Source organism: Schistocerca serialis, chromosome 7 (assembly GCF_023864345.2).
Source record: "Schistocerca serialis cubense isolate TAMUIC-IGC-003099 chromosome 7, iqSchSeri2.2, whole genome shotgun sequence".
NCBI classification, from domain to species: Eukaryota; Metazoa; Arthropoda; class Insecta; order Orthoptera; family Acrididae; genus Schistocerca; species Schistocerca serialis.
Window position 1 is genome coordinate 416,363,513 of NC_064644.1, and position 22,133 is coordinate 416,385,645.

Consider the following 22,133-nt stretch of genomic DNA (forward strand, 5'->3'; position numbering starts at 1 on the left):
ATGTGTGGGCATACCAGTAGATAACACCTGTGTATTCCCACATTGACCCAATGACATTATTGTAGTGGGTATGGGATAATCAAGATTGGATTGTGGATCAATGGAAATGTGTCACATGATGATTGGATCATGTGCCATGTTACAAGAAGTTAATGATTTTGTCCAGATACAGTTATCCAGGTGCACATCTGCTCAAAACAAGCACTGTGCTACTAATGCAAGCTGGTGGTTGCAGTGTTATGCTAAGAGGGACATTTCAGCTGGGCTTCTTTGAGATACGTGGTAGTAACCCAAGGCATCATGACAGTTCTGGTGTATGTAAACGTTATTGCGGACCACCTGCATCCCTTCTTGCTTGATGTCTTCTCCATAAGTGATTCCATCTCAGAACTGTATAACAGTGAGTGTCACTACAGTGGTTTGAGGTACAGTGGTTTGGGGAACTCGTGTTGATGTCTTGACTACCTAATTTTGCCTGGTATAAACCTGATGGAACACGACTGAGATGCTATATGGCACCATCTAACGACTGGCCTGTAATTTCCAGGAGTTGTATGGCCTGTGTGTGGAGACACCCTGTGACGTTGTATGACCTGTGTGTGGAGACATCTTGTGACAAACCTGTAGGACACTATCAAAGATTTGTTGAATCTTTTCGATGCAGAATCACCGCTGTATTGCATTCCAAAGTTGGACCAACACTCTATTAACCATTTGATCACGTTGTATTGGCTCATCTTTGAACATAGTTATCCAATGTAAGTCACTTGTCCCATGGCAAGAGTTTTCATATGAATACTAGCAGCCTGCTCTGGCTTTGCACGGGTAACACTAAGCACTTACAGCCGACAGCCGGATGACTTGCCTGGCATGTTTACAGGCCATCAGAGACCAACATTAGGTAACTTGAACACTATCAAATCACTTAAATGATATAAGCAGTACATAACAGGAAAGCTCTCGTTAACCATGAATGTTATCTGTTCCATATTTAATTGACCTGTGGAGTAACATCTCATTGTAATGGTGAGAGCACATCATGATTTAATTAATGTGTTTATAACAAATGTAAATATTGTATGTGAATTGTGTGTGCGTGTGCGCGTGTGTGTGTGCGCGCGCGGCGGAAAGGATGGGCTTAATTGACTTTGGATTATATACAATTTACTGGTAATTAGCATTACAATTTCTCTTTGTTATTTGAACCTACATGCTCTTCCAGTGCCTGGTAAACATGTATTTAATAAAATTCCATAGATAATGTATAAGTAATAATCTCTTGAGAGGGTGCAAGGGAGTATTATTGTTGTCATGTAAAAAAATCCTTTCTCAAAGTTTATATTTAATGTCAGAAATTCCAGTGATATGTTCCCAAACAATGTATCGTAAATATTCTCAGGTGTTATTTGTGGTATATTGTTTGGCTTGCATTATTGTTTCCCTCAGTAATTGATCGAAATCTAAAATTAAACAAAAATTAGCTCAGTCTTACTTCTAAGATTTAGTTCAGTGTGGCATGAAAACTTTGAGATAACTTGCACTAGCTGTGAATGCTTGCATAAGATGTGCGTGTAAATTCGGTTGTTTGATCACATCAGTCCTTCTTATCCTCAGTCAGGCTGATAATTTTAAGAGGAGACATTCTGAATATGTTTTAATCTAGTACATTGTGGTGATTTTTTTTAAGCGCTAGATGTTAAAGTAAGAACATATTATATTTCCTAGTAGAATCATAAACTACACTGATTTGAACTGCAGATCGGTTCGTGACCTGGCACGTTTGAGTCTAAAGGACCCCTGCTATGTGTCAGTGGTGGAGAAAGCTCAGCACTCAACTCCGGAACAGCTGAGGCAGAGTTATACAGTTGTAGAGCTGCATGATAAGATGGCTGTCCTGTGGTCTTTTGTACGTTCACACCTCAAGCACAAAATCCTGGTTTTTCTTGCCAGCTGTAAGCAGGTAAGATCAACATAGTTCTGTTGCTTGTCTGCCAGCTAATGTTTTCATACTTTACAGCTGAAGTAATTTGACTACACAGTTTTTGTTTGGAGATTATTGTGAAAAACATTGGTTTCAAATGATGTCCTAATGCTAGAGCTTTAAATAGTTACTATGTTTTACTTCTTAATGTCAGTTTTTAGCTTTTGAAATTGTAGGTTGGTCCCCCCCCCTCCCCCTTTAGTACCAAGATTTAGTTTCCCTTGTGCACCATAGCTCATAATCACATGTGGCAATTTCAACTGTGTGCACAAAAATAATACATCACATCTTTTCCATGCCTATGAATGAGGGTGTGTACATACTTGATTTAATGGAATATATTTCGAGTTTGTGTCAGCCTGTGGATAAAGATGAAATGTTTGCGCTTACATTGGGATCGTGTATTTGAAATGCACTATTTATATGAATGTGCTCACATCCACTTTGAACTTATAAATAATGGTCTAAGGTTGAAATTCATCAGTAGTGCAGAAAAAGCATGTATTACAATTGAACAGCAACAATGAAAATGGTTCTGTCTCTCATATGAGCATTTGACTTGTATAAGAACTAATGGAAGACAAGAGATTTATTTTATCCTGCATGTCGATCATATGTAACAAGACATGTTTTCTGTGTTTGATGTGTATGTAATCAAAATATAAATATCTTGTATATATTTTATAATAAATGAAGAATGAAATCCATGTCTAGGTAAAATACCACTATGAGATCCTTTGCAAACTGAGACCAGGTATATCAGTTTTGGCCCTGTATGGCTCTCTCCATCAGCTGCGAAGGATGGACATATACCGTAGCTTCTGTGCAAAGAAGCATGCTGTAATGATTGCCACAGATCTTGCAGCACGAGGGCTTGGTAAGTATTTCAGTTCACTTACCACATATAGGGTTTAATTGAAACATGTTTGTTATATCTAATTGCTAATGAATATGGTTCCAGCATTTTGTAGTCACTTGTTAACATTGTTTACAGCTGGATATACTTGTTGACGATTTGAATTAGAGCTCACTGGTCTGTTAAGAGAGAGAAGGAATAAGAGGGAGACCGAGCACCTTTTTTGACTTGGCAAAAGAAGAAGGGATATTTTGGTATTTTGGAAGTCACCTGCCCTTGGACTGGCCATTGGTGTGATGCTCATTGTTGCTTATTGGATCACAATCAGATCATAGATGTCTGACACACGAAACACTCCATCTTGGAGTTGTAGAGGCTCTGGGTTTTTCGTGTGCCTTATGTGTCGAGGGTATTGTGAATACCTCTCTTTTAGAGAAAACCCCAGCTGCCAAAGTTAACTGCCATAGGAAGTGTGTTGATGATAGTGGTCACTGTTGACTACAGTAGAACCTTGATTAACTGTCTCTTTTCAACCAGGGAGTGGTCAGAATGCTAAAAAGGTCAGATAACCAGAGGAGAATAAAGCAACTCATTTACAGATCTCAAAACTATGTAATAAGTCAAAATTAAGTAAAGAAAATACATTTTTAACTAAGAGAAAGGAAAACTCGGAACAGTCTAGGGACTGAAAATATGTCTTAAAAACTGTAAAATGTTTTCTGTTTCAATTTCGTAAACCTTGGCTTTGTGGCTCCATCATGCCACTTCCTTGCTTACAATAGGCCCATAGCTATAGTAGTTGTCTGTTGTTCGACATATTAGAGGGCAATCTTAAATTCATCCTTTGCTGCAGAGTGGCTAATCGTTTTGTCTTCCTCTCCTGTTGCTAAGTGGTATACTGTTGCAAAACAAGATCGATGTACTGACCGTGTTCAGGTCTTTCACAGGTAACAGCAGCAGCACCACGGACATCTGCAGGCCATTCCTTTATATCAGCATGCTGGATATCATTTTGAAGAGTATACAAATCATTGACTAAATCTGCTGTCTGACTAGAACAAAACTACTTCTACAATTTTTGTTGAGTGATTTTCTCAAGTTATTACCAACCTTGAGGAACACTGTAAATTGCATCTTTTATGTGGAGGCCTTTCATTGCCTCAAAAAGACCACAACCTTCTTTTGTGTGCTCTAACGAAGTGCTAATGCTGTTTTAACAAGTCAATAACACCCTGGTCCATTGGTTGGATTATTGAACCCATGTGCGTTGGGGAGGACAACAACATAACTTTTGTGTCATCTTGTTGAAGTTCAGACTTAAAGGGGTGCCTTGGGGCATTATCTAGCAATACAAGTGCATCGGGTGGTAGGTTTTTGGATTTCAAGTATTTTTAACAACCAGAACAAATTAATCAAAAATCATTCTTTAAAGAAGCTACCACTAATCTGCGCACTTTTCTGAGCTTTGTAATAAATAGTAAGTGCCAACATGTTAAGGTTGAAGGTTCTTGGTTTTATAGACTTGCTGATTACGGACACCAGTTTATGGTAACCATTTGTGTTGCTACATGGTGCAATGGTCAGGCTGTCCTTTGCTGTAGTGCATTTAAAATAAGTTGCACCTTTTGACAGTTAAGTACGGAGCGAGTGGAGGGAAACGTAGTTATCAGAGTGTGCCGAACGTATCAGGAGGCGACAGTAACACCAGGCTTGCTTGGCGCGTTACATGTCAGCCATGCAAGTTGGTCAATATATAATCTTTCTCAAATGATTTTAAACAGACTGTATGGTAATAAACTCTGAGTCTCGCACATCTTATATCTTCATTCATCATATTCATAATTAGTTATTCATCCAGATTGTATCTGGTTTAAATATCTCTCTCTCTCTCTCTCTCTCTCTCTCTCTCTCTCTCTCTCTCTCTCTCTCACACACACACACACATACACACCCTCTCTCTCTCTCTCTCTCTCTCTCTAAGAAAAAGAAAAAAACTCCACTTCAAGTTGAGCTACAAGCCTGTATGGTGGCTACTGGACTTACATTTTGGAGAGCCAGGCTTCAAACTATAAGGACTTAGGTTTTCTGAAGTTGCTTCCATTTTTCAATTACTTCTGTTCAATCAGTTGATAAGCAGACATCGCTGTCCTGTCTAACAAATTCTGAATCGGCGTCTGATTTTAGAACAAATTTTAAATACGTAAGTAATAACATCACAAAAATCATCTCTATGGATATCATTCGTAGTAGTAAATTGAACAAAGACCAACTGCATGCTATCTATTGCCTGAGGTGATTCCAAAATCTTCATCAGGTGCCCCTCCCCCCAAGCACTGGTTTTCCAGTTTTGGTGCAAGTAGGCTATGTAACATTAGCTTACACATGAAAATGTAGTGATGACTCTTCTGCAAGTATTTATATTATTTCTGTCTTCTTATCAGATTTCCCTGCTGTTGACTGGGTTGTTCAGCTGGACTGTCCAGAGGACGCACACACGTACATTCACAGGGCAGGGCGCACAGCTCGCTACCAGGCTGGTGGAGAGTCCGTACTGGTGCTGCTGCCTTCGGAGGAGAAGGCTATGCTGCAGAGATTGGAAGCAGCTCGTATACCACCTCTGCAGTCCATTAAGTAAGTTCACCTATCGTGTATGCCACAAAAAAGTGTGAAATGTAAGGAACCTGTAATCTTAAACCATCAATGTGTTACTTCCAGTTTAACCTCTCATCAATGGACACACCTAAAAATTTTGAAAATTCTACCTTAGCTACAGACTTGTGTTCAAAGTCTATATTTATGACTGAAGTTGTGCCATTTACTGTACGGAACTGTGTTTTATGAAAATTTAAAGAGAGTCCGTTTGCTGAGAACCACTTAATAATTTTGTGAAGAATATCATTTACAATTACATGACTTAGTTCTTGGTTTTTAGATGTTATTATTATACTTGTATCATCAGCAAAAAGAACTAACTTTGCATCTTCATCAATGTGGAATGGTAAGTCATTAATGTATATCAAGAACAGTAAAGGACCTAAGACCGAACCCTGTGGGGCCCCATACTTGATAGCCCCCCAGTTTGAGGAATCAGCTGTTGTTTTAACATTACATGAACCACTTATTTCAACTTTCTGCATTCTTCCAGTTAAGTATGAATTAAACCATTTGTCCACTGCCCGCCTCCAACCATAATGATCTAGCTTATCTAAAAGAATTCCATGATTTACACAATCAAAGGCCTTTGAGAGATCACAAAAAATACCAATGGGTGATGTCTGGTTATTCAGAGCATTTAATATTTGATCAGTGAAAGAGTATATAGCATTTTCTGTTGAAAAGCCTTTCTGAAAACCAAACTGACATTTTGTTAGTACTTCATTTTTACAAAGTTGGGAGGCTACTCTCGAATACATTACTTTCTCAAAAATTGTTGATAGAGCTGTCAAAAGAGAGATTGGGCAGTAGTTGTTGACATCCGATGTATCCCCCTTTTTATGCAATGGTTTTACAATGGCATATTTCAGTCTATCGGGGAAAACACCCTGCTCCAAAGAGCTATTACATACGTGGCTGAGAATCCTACTTAACTGTGGGGAACAAGCTTTAAGTACCTTGCTGGAAATGCCATCAATTCCGTAAGAGCTTTTACTTTTCAATGAGTTTATTATTTTACTGATTTCAAAGGGAGAGGTTGGTGGAATTACAGTTGTTTCAAACTGCACAGGTATGGCCTCTTCTATTAGTAGCCTTGCCTCTTCTAGTGAAGATCTAGATCCTATTTTCTCCACAACATTTAAAAAATGATTATTGAAAATATTTTCAATTTCTGATTGTTTGTTAGTACACTTGTCATTCAGTTTTATGGCACTAAAGTCTTCCTGTGCTCACTCAGAGGTCCACACTTATCATCCTGCTCCACCATAAGATTACTATTTTTATCAAAGACCTCATTATTGAAAGGGTGGTCTTTCAGTGCAGAAATAAGGACTCATATTTTAATGGAAAGTCCTGGGTGGGATAAAAAACAACATGTAATCTTCTGATGGTGGGATAGTTCTTCTTTTCAGTCTGTGGTGTAAACGACGGTTACTCATCTATTTTTTCAACTACCCTAGTGAATAATAAAACAAGCACTCCTTCTCATATGTAAATGCAGCACAACTACACTTTTACATCCCCAGAATTAATGTTTTCCCACTGTTGACAGTTTTTATCGCTCCTGACAAATACCCTGTACCCACATTGCTAATTCGCACCTGATTTTTGCGACTACATATTTATTATTTTCCTGCGATTTATGGAAAAATGTTTGTGGAGAAAAAATTGATGTAAAATGATGCTGGCATGGCGTTGGCCATCAAGCAGTGTTTATAAATGTTAAGTGGTTAAGTTTCTTGACACCATGGTGCTCTACTGAGCGGATTTGAACTGGTAAGTGCGTGAAAGTTGGAACAATTCATCCCTTATCTCTTGCCTCTGCCGAGCTCTACATGTTGTGGTGGCTGATCGCAGCATCTAGGTTCGTCTGAATAAAAATATCGTGACCAATCACAACCGTTTCCAAACTGTCTCCACTGTGCATGCACAGTTTCTCGATTGTTGTAATAGTGATACCTTTGTTGAACTGTATTTAGCACGTTTCGTCATTTGGCGATTTGCAGCACTAGTGTCGCTATTTGACGCCTTCACTCACTTTGTGTTGCTCAGATGTTTCTGGTTTAAACACAGCGCCAATTATGTATCTTTTCATGCGGAGAAAAACATGTTTTGAGTATTTATTCTCATTGTCAAGTGATTAAACACTTATGTGTGTATTTTTTGTGATGTTATGCAAACAGACAATGTGACTAATTTTGTGTGTGTGTGTGTGTGTGTGTGTGTGTGTGTGTGTGTGTGTGTCATCAAAAAGATGACTGTAGTGAAAGAGACACACATGCAAACACCACTCAATATATTTATGTAAATATTTTCTCTTGACAATGAGAAAAAATTCTCAAAATGCATCATGCTACACATGAAAAAATACGTAACTGTTGCAGTGTTTCATTATTTAAATAATGAATGATAGCTGCAGGCTTTCCAAAAACATTGATTATGATGTATGAAACTGAGTCAAACGTTTCTACTTCCCAGACTGTTACCAGTTCCAGTTACATCAGCGGTATTTATTAGATAATAAACAAGTCCCTGTCAAGTATTTTGACACCTATTATATACATATATCATACGTGAAGTGTGAAAATGCAAGGGGGTATCTTATGCATAACTTTTGCAGCTTATAATGTTGTTTCCCACTTTTTCATTTTCCCCACATTTGACACTTTTTTTTTTGTTTAAGTCACTTGAAAAGTGTAAAAATGGGTTTTCACTGTATATTCTACCATGAGTTACAGTTCATCACACCTCATACAACTTCAAATACACGAAATGCAAGTCAAATAGTTATTACCAGTTGTTTGAAAATTCTTTTCCAAGCAGAGTGTAGATATCTAACAGATGTCAAGACAGACTCAACTTCTCTTCTCATGACTGTAGTCAACTCATGAACATGCACATAAGAACAAATTAATTTTGCCACAGTATACTATTCAAAATGCAGTACTTTACAAACAATAAACAGTGCATGCAAAAGCCATTCATCACCTAGAAAGACATGGGAGCAACACGTTACTTTTCTCAACATGACATATTACACCTCAAGGCATGGTGGTGACTCTTTCTTGTGTGTGTGTGTGTGTGTGTGTGTGTGTGTTGTGTGTGTGTTGTGTGTGTGTGTGTGTGTGTGTGTGTGTGTAGGGAGGGAGGAGTAGATGACAAGGGAGGCAGCGGAAAGAAAGGTGTGATTGTAGATTAATGAAGTGAAGTGAGAGGCATATTTTCAGCCTCTCGAGCCTGAATGGGTATTCTGGCACAAGATGCTGGAGTTGGCAGTCATGTGTCCATGAGGTTTGCTTGTGTGTGTGTGTGTGTGTGTGTGTGTGTGAAAGAATGGAGCATGTTTGTGTGTGTCTCTTACTGACGGAGGCTGTGGCCGAAAGCTATATGTGAGTGTCTTTAATTGTGCCTCTCTGCAACTTGACGTTTATTCTTTACAGTAAGTAGCAATCTGTCTTTTACTACATTGTTGACAAGATAAATTGTGGAATTTAACAATGTGTTATAAGGAGAATTCCCATCTATGTAATCCAGAGAAAGTGGTGCAATGGGGCAGGTTTGAGATCCATGTTGCATGGATTGTGAAGCAACCATTGAAGTCAAGAATATTATGCTCAGTAACATTTTCTGTCACTGGGTGGTCAACTTGGCTGTTGTTTACAGTTTGGCAGTGGCCATTCATTTGGGCAGACGGTTGGTGGTCATGCGCACATGAAAGACTGCAGTGGTTACAGCAGAGCCAGTACTCGACACGAGTGCTTTCCCATGTGACATTGCCTCAAATAGGATTGGATGTGCCTGTGACACGGCTAGAATTGTTGGTGCTGGGTGTGTGCATAGCACATACCATACAGTTGGATCTTCCATGAGGTATAATGTATGTGGCTTAAGGATATACCAGGCTATCTTTTACATTGGGTAGGCGATGAAATACTGCTTTGGCAGAGGAGGGAAGGATTTTCTTGATTTTGGGACACAATTAATGATAGTTGAAGCACTGGAGAAGGATGTGGCTATGTTTCCAGTCTCCCTTGCAGCTGGTTCATTGGGGCAGCTAGAGAATTATCAGCATTTGCAGGTATAGCGTGAGATAGTAACTAGTGGATTAGGTTTGGATGGCAGTGCTCATCTATGAAGGCTTGGCTGTCACTTCAGATGCATGTTCCACAAGTGATCAGACTGTGTGGAAGTGAAGGCAAGTATCAAAGTGAAAGTACTGTTAATGGTTTCTACACTTTATATGGACAGAATTTTGATGAAGCCACCAGAGAATTGGTGCTCAGTAGGCATGAATGTGGTTCAGGTGAGGTTGCCATGTAATTTATGCCAAAGATTGGTTTGTATATCTCCTCCTCCTCAAAAAAGTAGTAATGTGTAACATGCTCAGGTGTATAAGAAATGAGGCAGTGGATTTGAAGTCTTCATCTGAGTCAGTGTTGCTGGTTTGGCCGAAGATCTCTCCTTTACCTGATTCCTAAAGTAGAGACATTCTTTTCCTACCATCCACTCTGACCAAAAACGTACTTTTCATCTTACCTCTCCTAGTCTGTACATACATCCAAGTGTTACCTTCTTTCACTTGCACCCAATCAGCCCCAAGTTACATGCCAAGAATTCCTTAGCTAACCTCACCTCACCTCACCTCACCTCCAACCAGGCTTCCCCTTCTTCCCCTTCCCAAGAACTGAAACCACTCATCAGAAGGGGTAGCACATTCTTAAAAAAGACGATGAGTTCTTCCTTATTCCAGTATACAAAGCCTCCACCACTGTCATACCGAGCCACTGAGGTTACCTGACGGAAGGTATCCACTAACTCTTGACTCTTTCACCTACAAGCCCTTCTGTAGTGAGCCAATCCCAGAAGTCCTATATAACCTGTAATCCCTATTCAAATCCCAGACCCATCCCAGAACTTCTGCCCTAAATCCATTCCTATTTTTTCACTCCAACTACCCCCACACATGAGCTATGTGCTTCCTGAAATTCACAACCATTCTGAACATCGTATTGTAGTTGCTTATTGTGATCTAATGGAAAGAAGCAGAACTATTGCTTACAAGTACTTCCAACTCAATGCCCACAGCCAAACTTCTTGTATCAAAGACAAACGAAATTTTCGTCAACATCTCTCATTCATCCCCAACCCATTTCCATTTTTGCAAGTTTGTTCTGGGAGCCATTCTGTTAAACATTAATCTCGCCATCAACTCATTCCAGTGTGAGAACACAATTCATTTTCGTGTTGGAAGGAGCCTTACGTTGCACCTCTACTCTCAGAGTATCTCTAGTACGAAAGCAAGCATATACATCTAAGACAAAAAAGGAACACAGGGATTAATTAGAATACAGAACTTCCCTGTGGCAGAACAAGATGCAAGACCTGCCCTGTCCACCCATCTACCCATCCAGCACCACCTACTCCAGTCATATTACAGGCTTACCCTGCCCAGTCAGAGGCTGGGCTGTGTGTGAAAGTTGCCATGTCGTACATCAGCTCTGCCACAAATACTGCACAGCTCTTTTTTGTTGGTTTGACTACCAACCAGTTGTCCACCACGATGAATGACCACCACCAAATTGTTGCCAAGGACAGAGTTGACCACCCGACGGCACAACACGCAGTTGAGCACAACGTGCTGTTTCAATGGCGGCTTCACAACGCGGGTCACCTGGATCATTCTCTCGACCATTGGCTTCTCTGAACTAAGCAAGTGGGAGTCATCCCTACAACGCATCCTCCACTCCTGTAGTCATTTTGGCCTCAATCTCCAATAACTCGATGCCCCACACCCTTTCCCTCCCTCCACTGTGTTGACTTCTCCCAACTCGTGACACCTTCAGTGTGAGCTGCTGCCCACCAGCTCCCACAACTGTGCACCACGTGCCTAAGGCTGGTATTACACTATCAAATTTCTTTGTCAAAAATCTTTGTCAAAGATATTTGATGGTGTAATAGGGAACTTTGTCAAATGCCGTCCAATATTTGATCAAATCTAGGGCCTTGCTGGACATTTGATCAAAGAAGTCGCTTGTCTTCTGTTCACTGTAATGTGACATGTTACCACATGGAGCGCTAGCATCGCTGCAGCGTTCTGTCACCTGTAGTGTTTTTATAAACATTGCCGGTAAATACGGTTGGTGTGTGCCGACAACTACAAAATTAATAGAGATGTATGAAGGCGATGAGGCGCTTTACAACGTAAGTCACCCTGAATACGTAAATAGGTTAAGAAGATTGGAGACCTGGCCTGACCTAACCTCACCTCACCTAACCTAACCCTCTCCTGTAGCAAGGAATCGCAGTGTTACAGTGGGCATGTCTTCTGCAGATGTAGCAATTCTTAAGTGAATATTGTGCTTTGTGATATGAGGATACGCTTCACTGGGCACATACAAAAATGTATGCTCATCCATTCTTAAGTAATTGATGTACGACTTGACGTCCTCCACTATAATTTCACGTAACAAGTTTTGTTGAATGCTTTTATCATGTCATCATAAAACCCACGGTTTCACCCAGGTATGTTTCCTTTTTCCCCTGCTTCTCTTCCGCATGTGCACACAGTACAACTGTGGTACATGCAGCTGCTGTGGTTAATAACAAGTTGTTGTTGTCAGCCATCTCGAACTTTGACGAAAAATATGATGACAGTGTAATACCCCTTCTAGCACTATGTCAAAGATCTTTAAGTATATTTGACGGAATATTTGATCACATCTTTGATCAAATCTTTGACAAAGAAATTTGATAGTGTAATACTGGCCTAACCCATATACCTGCCACCCCTCCCTCCCCACATTCCTAGCCACCAAACCAGCTGCCTCTCCCAGAGCCGCTGGCCACCCACTCCCAATCCCTCGCCCTGCCTCCAGCCTCCCTCTTCCTCTACCCACCTCACCCATCACTAACCCCACCAAAACATAGTCCACCTGCACAAATGCAGCACTAGCACTGTTAGTCCTGCCAGCACCATTAAGAACATAGGCATTTACATTCTTCCAGAACTTTCCTGCAACATTACTACAAAGTACAAGACTTCAAAACAGTAGAGGGACACATAAATAACGGACTCCGCACTCTTGCGGCAGACTACCAAAACGACCACCTGAAACTGAATCCGGCTAAAACTCAAATATATGCTTTTCATGAATGAAACAGACACTGACAGAAAATTAAGTCGTGCGGGGTGGCAGGGAGCTGGAGCACTGTCATAATCCGAGATATGTGGGGGTTAGACTGGACTGTGCTCTAATATTTATGAAGCACTGCCTAAACACAAAAAAAGTATCCACCCGCAGCTCACAAGTAGTGGAGGGGATGCCCAATCAACAGTACTCAGAACATTGGTAATTACATTACTCCGTCGCTGAATGCGACTGTGCTGTTTGGTACAGTTCTGTTCATGCCATGCGTGTAGATGTTGCCCTCAACGAGACATGTAAAAAAACATCCGAGATTCTTGAGGTCAACACCTGCCTACAAAAATTTATTCAGTTTTGACACTATTTTGACTGTGACGTCTTTCACGACTGATTACTTGGATAAAAAGTTTGTGATAAGCTTGCTGCATCAAAGCAGTGGAAATTAGACTCTGTGATAAAAACTTCAGTTGCAACACCAGTTGTGCACTTAGCAGCACATGGAAATGTGCACTTCATAAAAGAAGAAGAAGAAGAGCACAGAGGATGACGTCTTGTAACTTACCGTCTGATGCGAGTGGTGGCATAGCTAGAAATGCTGAGTAGAGTGTGCAAACATTATCTATGCACATAGAGAGCACTGCCTCAGTACACACTATTCTTGTTATGTCATAATGATGTAATCCAGCGAATCAGATGCAGTCACTTGGATATAAATGTGGGAGCTTTGTCAGTTTCGCAGCAGTCGGAACAGCCTCCGACACTGATGATGGAGGTAGTCGTTGAAAGCTTGAGATTTTATTTTATACTATTGTTATTAATTTAATTATAACACTTCAGTCTGACCAAATTAATGGATTTATTGCATTCTCTTCACACCTACTTTTTTAACATTGACTCTCATAATTAAAGCAATAAAAATCGTTTTTGGAACCTAACTTTTTTGAACTGTTTGTGTAAAATGTAGCCCAGGGCCAACATTCCATGAGATGAATATGGAAAAAGTACCTAAACTATCCTCAAATTGTCCATGAAACTGACTCTCAACATCCTATGACTGAACATCCAGTTTGTCACATTCTCATGCAGGCATACTGATTGAACTTATGATTTTTATTCCAGGTTACATGTTGCTTTGTATTGATTCCCACTCCTGATGATATCTTTTCAACCTTCCATTTCCACTCCTTTTTCTCCCCCTCTTCTAGCTCAGAAATGTTCTTTCTCTTGGTGAAAACAAAATTTATGTCACATAAATAATTTGAGAGAAAAATGGGCCTGTCTTGTGTAAAATAACATAACTATAAGGATGATGATAGTCACTACCTGAACGAAACATCAACAACCGAAAGTGATTACATTGTTACCTCATAGACAGTAATTAATTTCCAAACATTAACAATAGTGTTGCCCTATTCTGAACTAATGAATGAGCACTACAGTTGAAGTTTCTGTGAAACAAAAATACAGTATACTGAAATATATAGTGTTGCACAGATAAGCCACACCTTAATTTAGCACATTTGACTCTTGGTAAATTGAACCTTCATAAATCAAATATCTCGATAATGAAACATGTTTTCAAGTCACTTTAAAAAATCCTTGACAAATCAAAGAAATCCTGTGTGTTTTTGTATATTCGATAAATCAAAGCAATTATCATGCTAATACTGCTCTGGGAACAGTCTGGAATTCGAAGTCAGTAGTTCTCTGACACCTGGCAGTTTGAATTTTTTCGCCAGTTGTTAAGGTAATTGTTGTGCCATTCAACTGTTAATGACAAACATTTGCTTTCTGAGCGATCCATAATTATTATGGTACATATATCAGTTTTGAAAATTACTTCGAAGAAATGACAGTGTTTGACTTTCACCAAAAAGAAACAGTTTATGGATGCTGTGGAATTTATAGTCTGGTTAAAATTACGTGTTAAGTGATGTCTGTCACTTGCTGCTACAGTGTTGCCACGTTGGCTGCCAGTTACTGCTCGGTTATTGCCGATACACAAATAAAGCGGGTCACTTCACAAGTGCTGTTAATGAATAACATGGAGCAATGTTGGAAGTGGCCTCTACGAGGTATGATGGGAGTGTTAGCTGCTCTGTCAACAGCTAATTTTAAGTGACCAGTAACTTCTCGCTTTCGTTAGTTATCTGAAACATCCTCACACTGGCTGCACTAGGTGCCTTTTTGCCAATCGATGAGCAGTCCCAGTTACAGGTTATAAGAATGATAGGTAGAAAAAAATAGGAGCAAAGGAAAAGTCGATACAATGATGAAACTAATGAAAGAATGCATTGTCTGCTGTAGGCTGTATTGCGCTTTATTAAAATTGTGCTATTAGGTAATTTTGGCCATGAGCCACTATCAAGCACATTTGCTATGTCTTGTATTACAAATTGTACTCGTCAGCTTCTTGTATGAATGTGACATAAAATAATGTGATGGACATGATATGTAATAAATGGCATAGCAGATGTGCTTGATAATGGCTTGCGCCAAAATTATTTAACAGCTTAATAAAGCACAATACTACCTACAGTGGACAGTGTATTCTTTTATTAAAGACTTGGATCCCTATGGAAGTAAAATCTTAATGATGAAACTGACACAGCAAAGTATTATAAATGGAAAAATTACATTTAAACCAATTAACTGAATAAAAATTACACTCAGTCACTTTATATGATTTAGAAATGAAAATTTTCAAAGATGTGACGAGAATCTAACATGTGACCCTCTAAACGTCAGCAATGTATGTTAACCACTATACTATACTGCTGTCCTGCATTTTCCTGTTAGATTTATGACTTTCCAGAAGCAGTCACAACTCTGATTTGCCACCTTCAAGAAGTATGTCCTCACGTACAGAGCTTATCTAATGCAGGCCGATCTCTATGATGGTGATAATTGTATGTGTGATGCCGAATCGTATTTTGCACGGAAGGATCCAGCAGTGACTGATTCATGCTGTGTGTGAAAGGTGCGCATTTTGTTGGCATCATTTGTGTGTGTGTGTGTGTGTGTGTATGTGTGTGTGTGTGTTTTTTATCTATGAGCTAAACTCCATCCGAACAGGCCTTGGAAGACCCAGTGGTATTGTCCGACCACCATGTCATCCTCAGCCAGTAGACATCATTGGATGCAGATGTGGAGGGGTTTGTTGTCAGCATACTGCTATCCTGGCAGTCACCAATTTTTGTGACCAGAATGATTGTTATCAATCTGATGAAATGTGAATTAAAAGCATGATGCCACGAATTGGGATCCAAAGTTCCAAACACACCAAGAAACAAAACCCAACAAGGAATTGACAGTGAACTGATTCATTGCTGTGGCATTTTGACAGCGATGAGCAGTTCAGTCGTGGCATTGAGCCTCTCTGATTGGAGCAAACAAACTCCAACGCATGAAGTGTCAACCGACAAGTAATTTTAATCAGACTAAAAATTAAAAGAAGGGTATAATGAAAAGTTTCTGGATTCTATCATCCACACTGTCAACAGTGCTGAAGCAGAGAGATAAGATTGCTGAAAAGTGTCATAAAAGGAGAAAGCAGACTGGTTGAAGTCAGATACTGCCACTTGAAAAATACTGACTGTTGTTGCTTCATCAGTGTAAGGAACAAAACATATCTGTCTGAGGTTATATACTTAAAAAAAGGCTGTCATTCACTGTTAGTCTGGTCTTGAAGGGTTCACCACTAGTGAGGGATGGCTCACTGACTTTTTAAAAAAGAGGTAACTTCATTTTTAAGATGATTTTTTGAGAAATTGAGAGCTTTGAACAGTTTGTTCACCATGAAAAAATGAATGGAGTTAAAATTTGCTGATGTATTCTTGGAAATTTATTTGTGCTTTTCATCTGAAATGTTAAATTAAATAAAAAAAGTAATTATATGGTAAACAAATCAGCTTTCTTTTCATTTATGCTCTAGTTGCTTTTTTCTGCTCTCATTTGTAAAAAAATACATATGCTATTGAAACTATACAGGGTGATTCAAAAAGAATACCACAACTTTAGGAATTTAAAACTCTGCAACGACAAAAGACAGAGCTAAGCACTATCTGTCGGCGAATTAAGGGAGCTATAAAGTTTCATTTCGTTGTACATCTGTTCGCTTGAGGTGCTGTTGACTAGGCGTCAGCGTCAGTTGATGCCAAGATGGCGACCGCTCAACAGAAAGCTTTTTGTGTTATTGAGTACGGCTGTTCCCTCAGCTCGAACAAGAAGCACAACATTTCATATTTCAGCAGGATGGAGCGCCACCACATTGGCACTTATCTGTCCGTAACTACCTGAACGTCAACTACCCGAGGCGATGGATCGGCCGCCAGGCAGCCTGTGACAGAGCACTTCATCACTGGCCTCCAAGAAGCCCTGATCTTACCCCCTGCGATTTTTTCTTGTGGGGGTATGTTAAGGATATGGTGTTTCGGCCACCTCTCCCAGCCACCATTGATGATTTGAAACGAGAAATAACAGCAGCAATCCAAACTGTTACGCCTGATATGCTACAGAGAGTGTGGAACGAGTTGGAATATCGAGTTGATATTGCTCGTGTGTCTGGAGGGGGCCATATTGAACATCTCTGTACTTGTTTTTGAGTGAAAAAAAACCTTTTTAAATACTCTTTGTAATGATGTATAACAGAAGGTTATATTATGTTTCTTTCATTAAATACACATTTTTAAAGTTGTGGTATTCTTTTTGAATCACCCTGTAGTATGACTTTTTAACTTTTTATTTTTGCTTGTTCCTGGTGCCACTTCAGTCAGTGAAACTTTCATACATTTAACTCTCAGTTATTGGAACTTCTTTTTTAAGTCCTTTGAACTATAAATTAGGAAGATTAGACTGTACTTGTTTTTTTGTCTACTGGCTTTCCCTAAACTGGAACTAAACCTGTATCCTGCATGACAGCATAGTTTTTCAAAGTGCTGTCTGTCTATTGGTACACCTTGCTCTGCAACTCACAAAACAGTGTGTGGTGGAGGGTACTATTTAACCATATTTATTTTGTATCCTTCCTTTTCCACTTGTGTATGAAACATGGGAAGAAATATTGCCACTATCTAAATTTTTCAAAGTTTATCATTTTGGTCAGATACAAAATGGATCATGATCAATTTTAACTAGTAACATCAATATGGACTGTTTCAATGCAGATAAGAGCTCAACATGCTGATGGTATTGAAGCCATTAGAGGAGGTAAATTGCTTGAGTTCCTTCTGGTAGACAATGATTTCAGTCCTTAGGCATTACAATCAACTTTCACCTTGAAATTAAGACTGTATGATCACAAATTTCATTAACAGAAGATGAATTCCACTTTTTCTCATATCCAGGATTAACCCAAACAAGCTGCAGTCGCCACAGCGGAAGTTGGAGGCTCTGCTGGCCCAGGACCCTGCCCTAAAGGAGAGTGCCCAGCGGGCATTTGTTGCTTACCTAAAGTCTGTCTTCCTAATGGCTGACAAAGCAGTGTTCAACATCGAAACACTAGATACTGATGCTTATGCCAAGTACGTAAGATACATGAAAGACCTGTAATGTTATCTAGATGTTACTAGATAGAGGATTAAAGTATGGAAAGCACACTGATTCCATCATATTGTCTCATTTTGTATGCTGTAGTGAGTAATAAATTAGTGGAAGTGCAGAATGATTCAAAACATATATGTGGACAAACACTGTTTATCAAACAGAAAAGGTGTTCAGGAGCAGACAAGTACTGTGGTTATAATTTTGTTGTGTTCCTAGTTGATAAATAAATAATATTTATTATAAAATATTTTACTCTTGAGTGCAGTATTAACAATTAATCACAAAAAGGCAGTAGAAGGATCAGCTGCCAGAATGTAAATAGTATACATTATAGTCATTTTATTTGCACAAAATATGATATTTATTTAGGTTTTCCGTGATTTCCCTAAATCGTTTCAGGCAAATGCGGGGATGGTTCCTTCGAAAGGGCACGGCCGATTTCCTTCCCTAACCCGAGCTTGCGCTCCGTCTCTAATGACCTCGTTGTCGACGGGACGTTAAACACTAACCACCACCACCTATTAAGATGAAATTCTTTCCCCAGATTTGTCATTAGAAAAATACAGGGTTATCTTACATTTGCAGATTAAACTACCACTGATGATGTCAATGTTTTTATATTGCATTATAGATCAGTACAGGGAGCATCATACATTTACATATAAAGCTTTAGCAATGGAGATCACATTAAGACTTATTTTGAAGAATTTGGAAAGATTGGAGGGGGGAGGGAATAGTAACATCAGCTTGACTGAAAATTGGGGCCAATGTGGGGAGGGTACTGGTGAGTGGACAGCAAAATTCAATTGCTGCCACCCATGGAAATGTATACCATGTATTTTGTAAATGTGTACCTCATTTAAAATCCAGTTTGAATCCATTTGTTGTCAAAATTGAACTGACTTTAAAGTAGGACAAATACTCAACAACAGTATACATTTCTGCTGGAGTTGGTAAAAGTCTATATAAGGGTCAATGTTGTCAACATTTCCATGAGGTATGATGGGAGGGAAAGGGGTGTTCCATCTGCTGGTTTTATGGAGCCAATAAGAAAGCAGCAAACAGACAATATGTTTGGAAGCAAGATATGGAGAATATTGTCATACTCTCACATTGTTACAGATGCGAAATTGACTGCATATTTGGACAACAGCTATGTTCTTAGCTCCTACTGAACCACTACCTCACAAATCACAACATATTTGGAAGATACTGCCAAATAATTGTGACAACCAAGAAATAAAATTTAATGGTGGCCATTTCACTTCACTTACTTCACTGCCTGACCACCTCCTTGGAAATCATGACATATTCAAAAGAAGCTATGGAAGGAGCAGGAGGAAGAAATAAATGCCAGTAGGCTTCTTACAAATGAAGGTTATGATACCGGTGGTGGTGGTGGTGGTGGTGGTTGTTGTTGTTGTTAAATATAGTGAGACCACATTTAACCGTCTTAGGCAGAAAGCAAAAAAGGATGCGAAGAAAAAAATGGATGTAAACCATTCCTTTTTGTGTATTAACAATAATAATGGAAATTGCTGGATGGAAAAATGCATATTATTAGGGAACAGTAACAGCTCACCTATAGTGCACTGATGCTTGGAGCATAGAAAAACATAACAGAAAACAGTATTTGCACTAGCGTCCATGCTCATGCCCTTTCTGCAGTAAAAGTACACACATTCACACAAACGACCACACAGACACCCAACACACTCTCCCACGGCCCTAGCAAGACAGGTTATGAATTATCATAGCCTAGGCTGATGAAGGTGGCAAGGGAGTAGGGAAGGACACACTAGGCAAGGAGAGGGTAACGGGATGGAGTGCAGCTGATCTTTTTGTAGGTGAGTAAGCTGCTCCACAACAATACGAAAGGAGTTCAGAGGGTAGAGCATTAAGAGATGAGTGAAAGGAGGGAGGGGGAGGGGGGAAAAAGAAAGGAAGGTGGAGATGACAAGAGACATGGAAGGGACAAGAACAAGAGGAGAGGAGCATTGGGGGGGGGGGGGGGGATGCCCACAGGGAGGAGGAGGAGGAGGAGGAAGACATGTTAGTAAACTGCATGCATTTCAGCAAAGAACTTGCAGCAACATCAGTGTATACCTATAGCATCATGGCTGTTTGGTATTTGAGACATGAATTTCACTGCCAGGCCACGCAGCATTCTAGAATCAACCAAGGATAATATCAACTTATGTTTAGAATCATAAAATACCATATGATGTTTTAATGCAAACAAGCGTATATGAGAAAAGTCCCTCAAGTAACATTCTAACCTGTACAGTTTTAATGTCATAGGCTGGCCCAGAAAGAAGAGTGGGTTTGAGCCTAATGCAAGAAACATATGGTTCTTGAATTCAGATTTATGCTGCCTTTCATTCATCTGAAAGGTAAAGGTTTTCCAATATTGCTGCGGGGAATTTAAAATTGGTTTATAACTTTGTAGCAAGCAAGACTTAATAAGACTTTCTAACAATTATTTCATCAACTGGTGAATAAGTATCCTCCCATTTTGCTTTCATCTGTGCAATCTACCGTCTGCGGATATGCAGAGTAGATCACTAATATTACTTGCCAGGTAGAAGTAGTATGAAACAGCAGAAAATCATCAAATAAAGATAATAACTAGCCAACAGTGGTGGTGGTGATGCAATGGTTATTTTATCCTGTTTGTTGTTGCTCAACATCAGTCTTTAGTGGCCAGATCGAAATACTTAAAGTTGAGCATGTTAAAAATAGTATCATGGGCGAAGATTAATAGAGAAAAGCCTAAACTTACAACTATTTGTGTGGCTGGCTGATCACTGAACTAAAAATAACTTTGTAAAACCTAAGAATCTGTTGCATAAAAGATTAAGCTGGATATCACAGAACTCAAAACAAAAGACATTTACCACACTCACCTCATCATCTAAAATAGGGGACAATTCTCACCCCCCCCCCCCCCCCCTTGCCCCATAATTTCAAACAAACACACTTGGTTAAAATAACTTGAACTAGAATGAGTACTTCACATGTTTAACAGACATCTGAGTGTTACTACTGGCATAAAAAGATATGTGGCAGAAGATAATGCCCTACAAGAAGGTACTTCCATATCTGAAGGGAAAGATGAACACCATAACTGTATAACTGGTAGTACCCCCTTCAGCTTATTATCCATCACCTTCTTCCTGTTTGCACATGAGCTTTTATGTCAAAAGTGAAAATATTCTCAGAAGAAAATTCTGAATTAATTGTTTTCATGCATTTCTTCAGCCTCCGACTTGTCGGGACTGCCATTTGATTGCTGAGATGCGTCACTGAAACATTTTTGGAGAAGAAAGAACTGAATGACACTCCTTAACATAAAGTCAAACAATGGAATATCTAAGATGGAATGTAACAACATTAGAAAAAGGAGAGTTGCTACTCACCGTGTAGCAGAGATGCTGAGTCACAGATGGGCGCAAAAAAAGACTGTCAGAAAGTGAGCTTTCGGCCGACAAGGCCTTTGTCAAAAATAGACACCCCCCTGCCCACTTACACAGACTCACACGAAAAGCAACTCTTCCACAAACTTACACAAAAAGCAACTCATACACACACGACCAGAGTCTCTAGCTGGCTGGCTTCAGCAGCCAGTGACTGTTGTCATGTGAGTGAGAGTGAGTTGCATTTGCTTGTGTGTGTGTGTGTGGGGGGGGGGGGGGGGGATTTGTTTCTGAAGAATATCTCCATCAGGTGCAGCATTAGGAGTAGGAATTAGAATAAAGGTGGACAAGGATATTATGTAGGTTTGATGGGCAGCAGAACTTTGAGTCAAGTGGGTAGGTAAGAAATTCTTCATTTCAGGACATCGTGACAGATAGTCGAAGCCATGGTGAAGGATTCGGTTGGGCTTTTTATGGCTAGGATGATACAGGATGATTAGAGAGGTGTTGGTTGCTACCTGGTTAACAGTTTTACG

The 22,133-nt window shown here is 39.6% G+C and overlaps 1 protein-coding gene across 1 annotated transcript in view; it reads left to right on the plus strand.

Annotated features, from left to right (window-relative positions):
• The window catches only part of LOC126412145 (probable ATP-dependent RNA helicase DDX10), a 93,749-nt gene that overhangs the window by 32,115 nt on the left and 39,501 nt on the right, over positions 1–22,133 (plus strand). The window contains exons 6-9 of the mRNA XM_050081602.1: positions 1,759–1,960; positions 2,696–2,858; positions 5,279–5,468; positions 17,983–18,159. Coding sequence (XP_049937559.1) covers positions 1,759–1,960; positions 2,696–2,858; positions 5,279–5,468; positions 17,983–18,159 — 732 coding nt within the window. The remainder of the gene's footprint in view (positions 1–1,758; positions 1,961–2,695; positions 2,859–5,278; positions 5,469–17,982; positions 18,160–22,133) is intronic.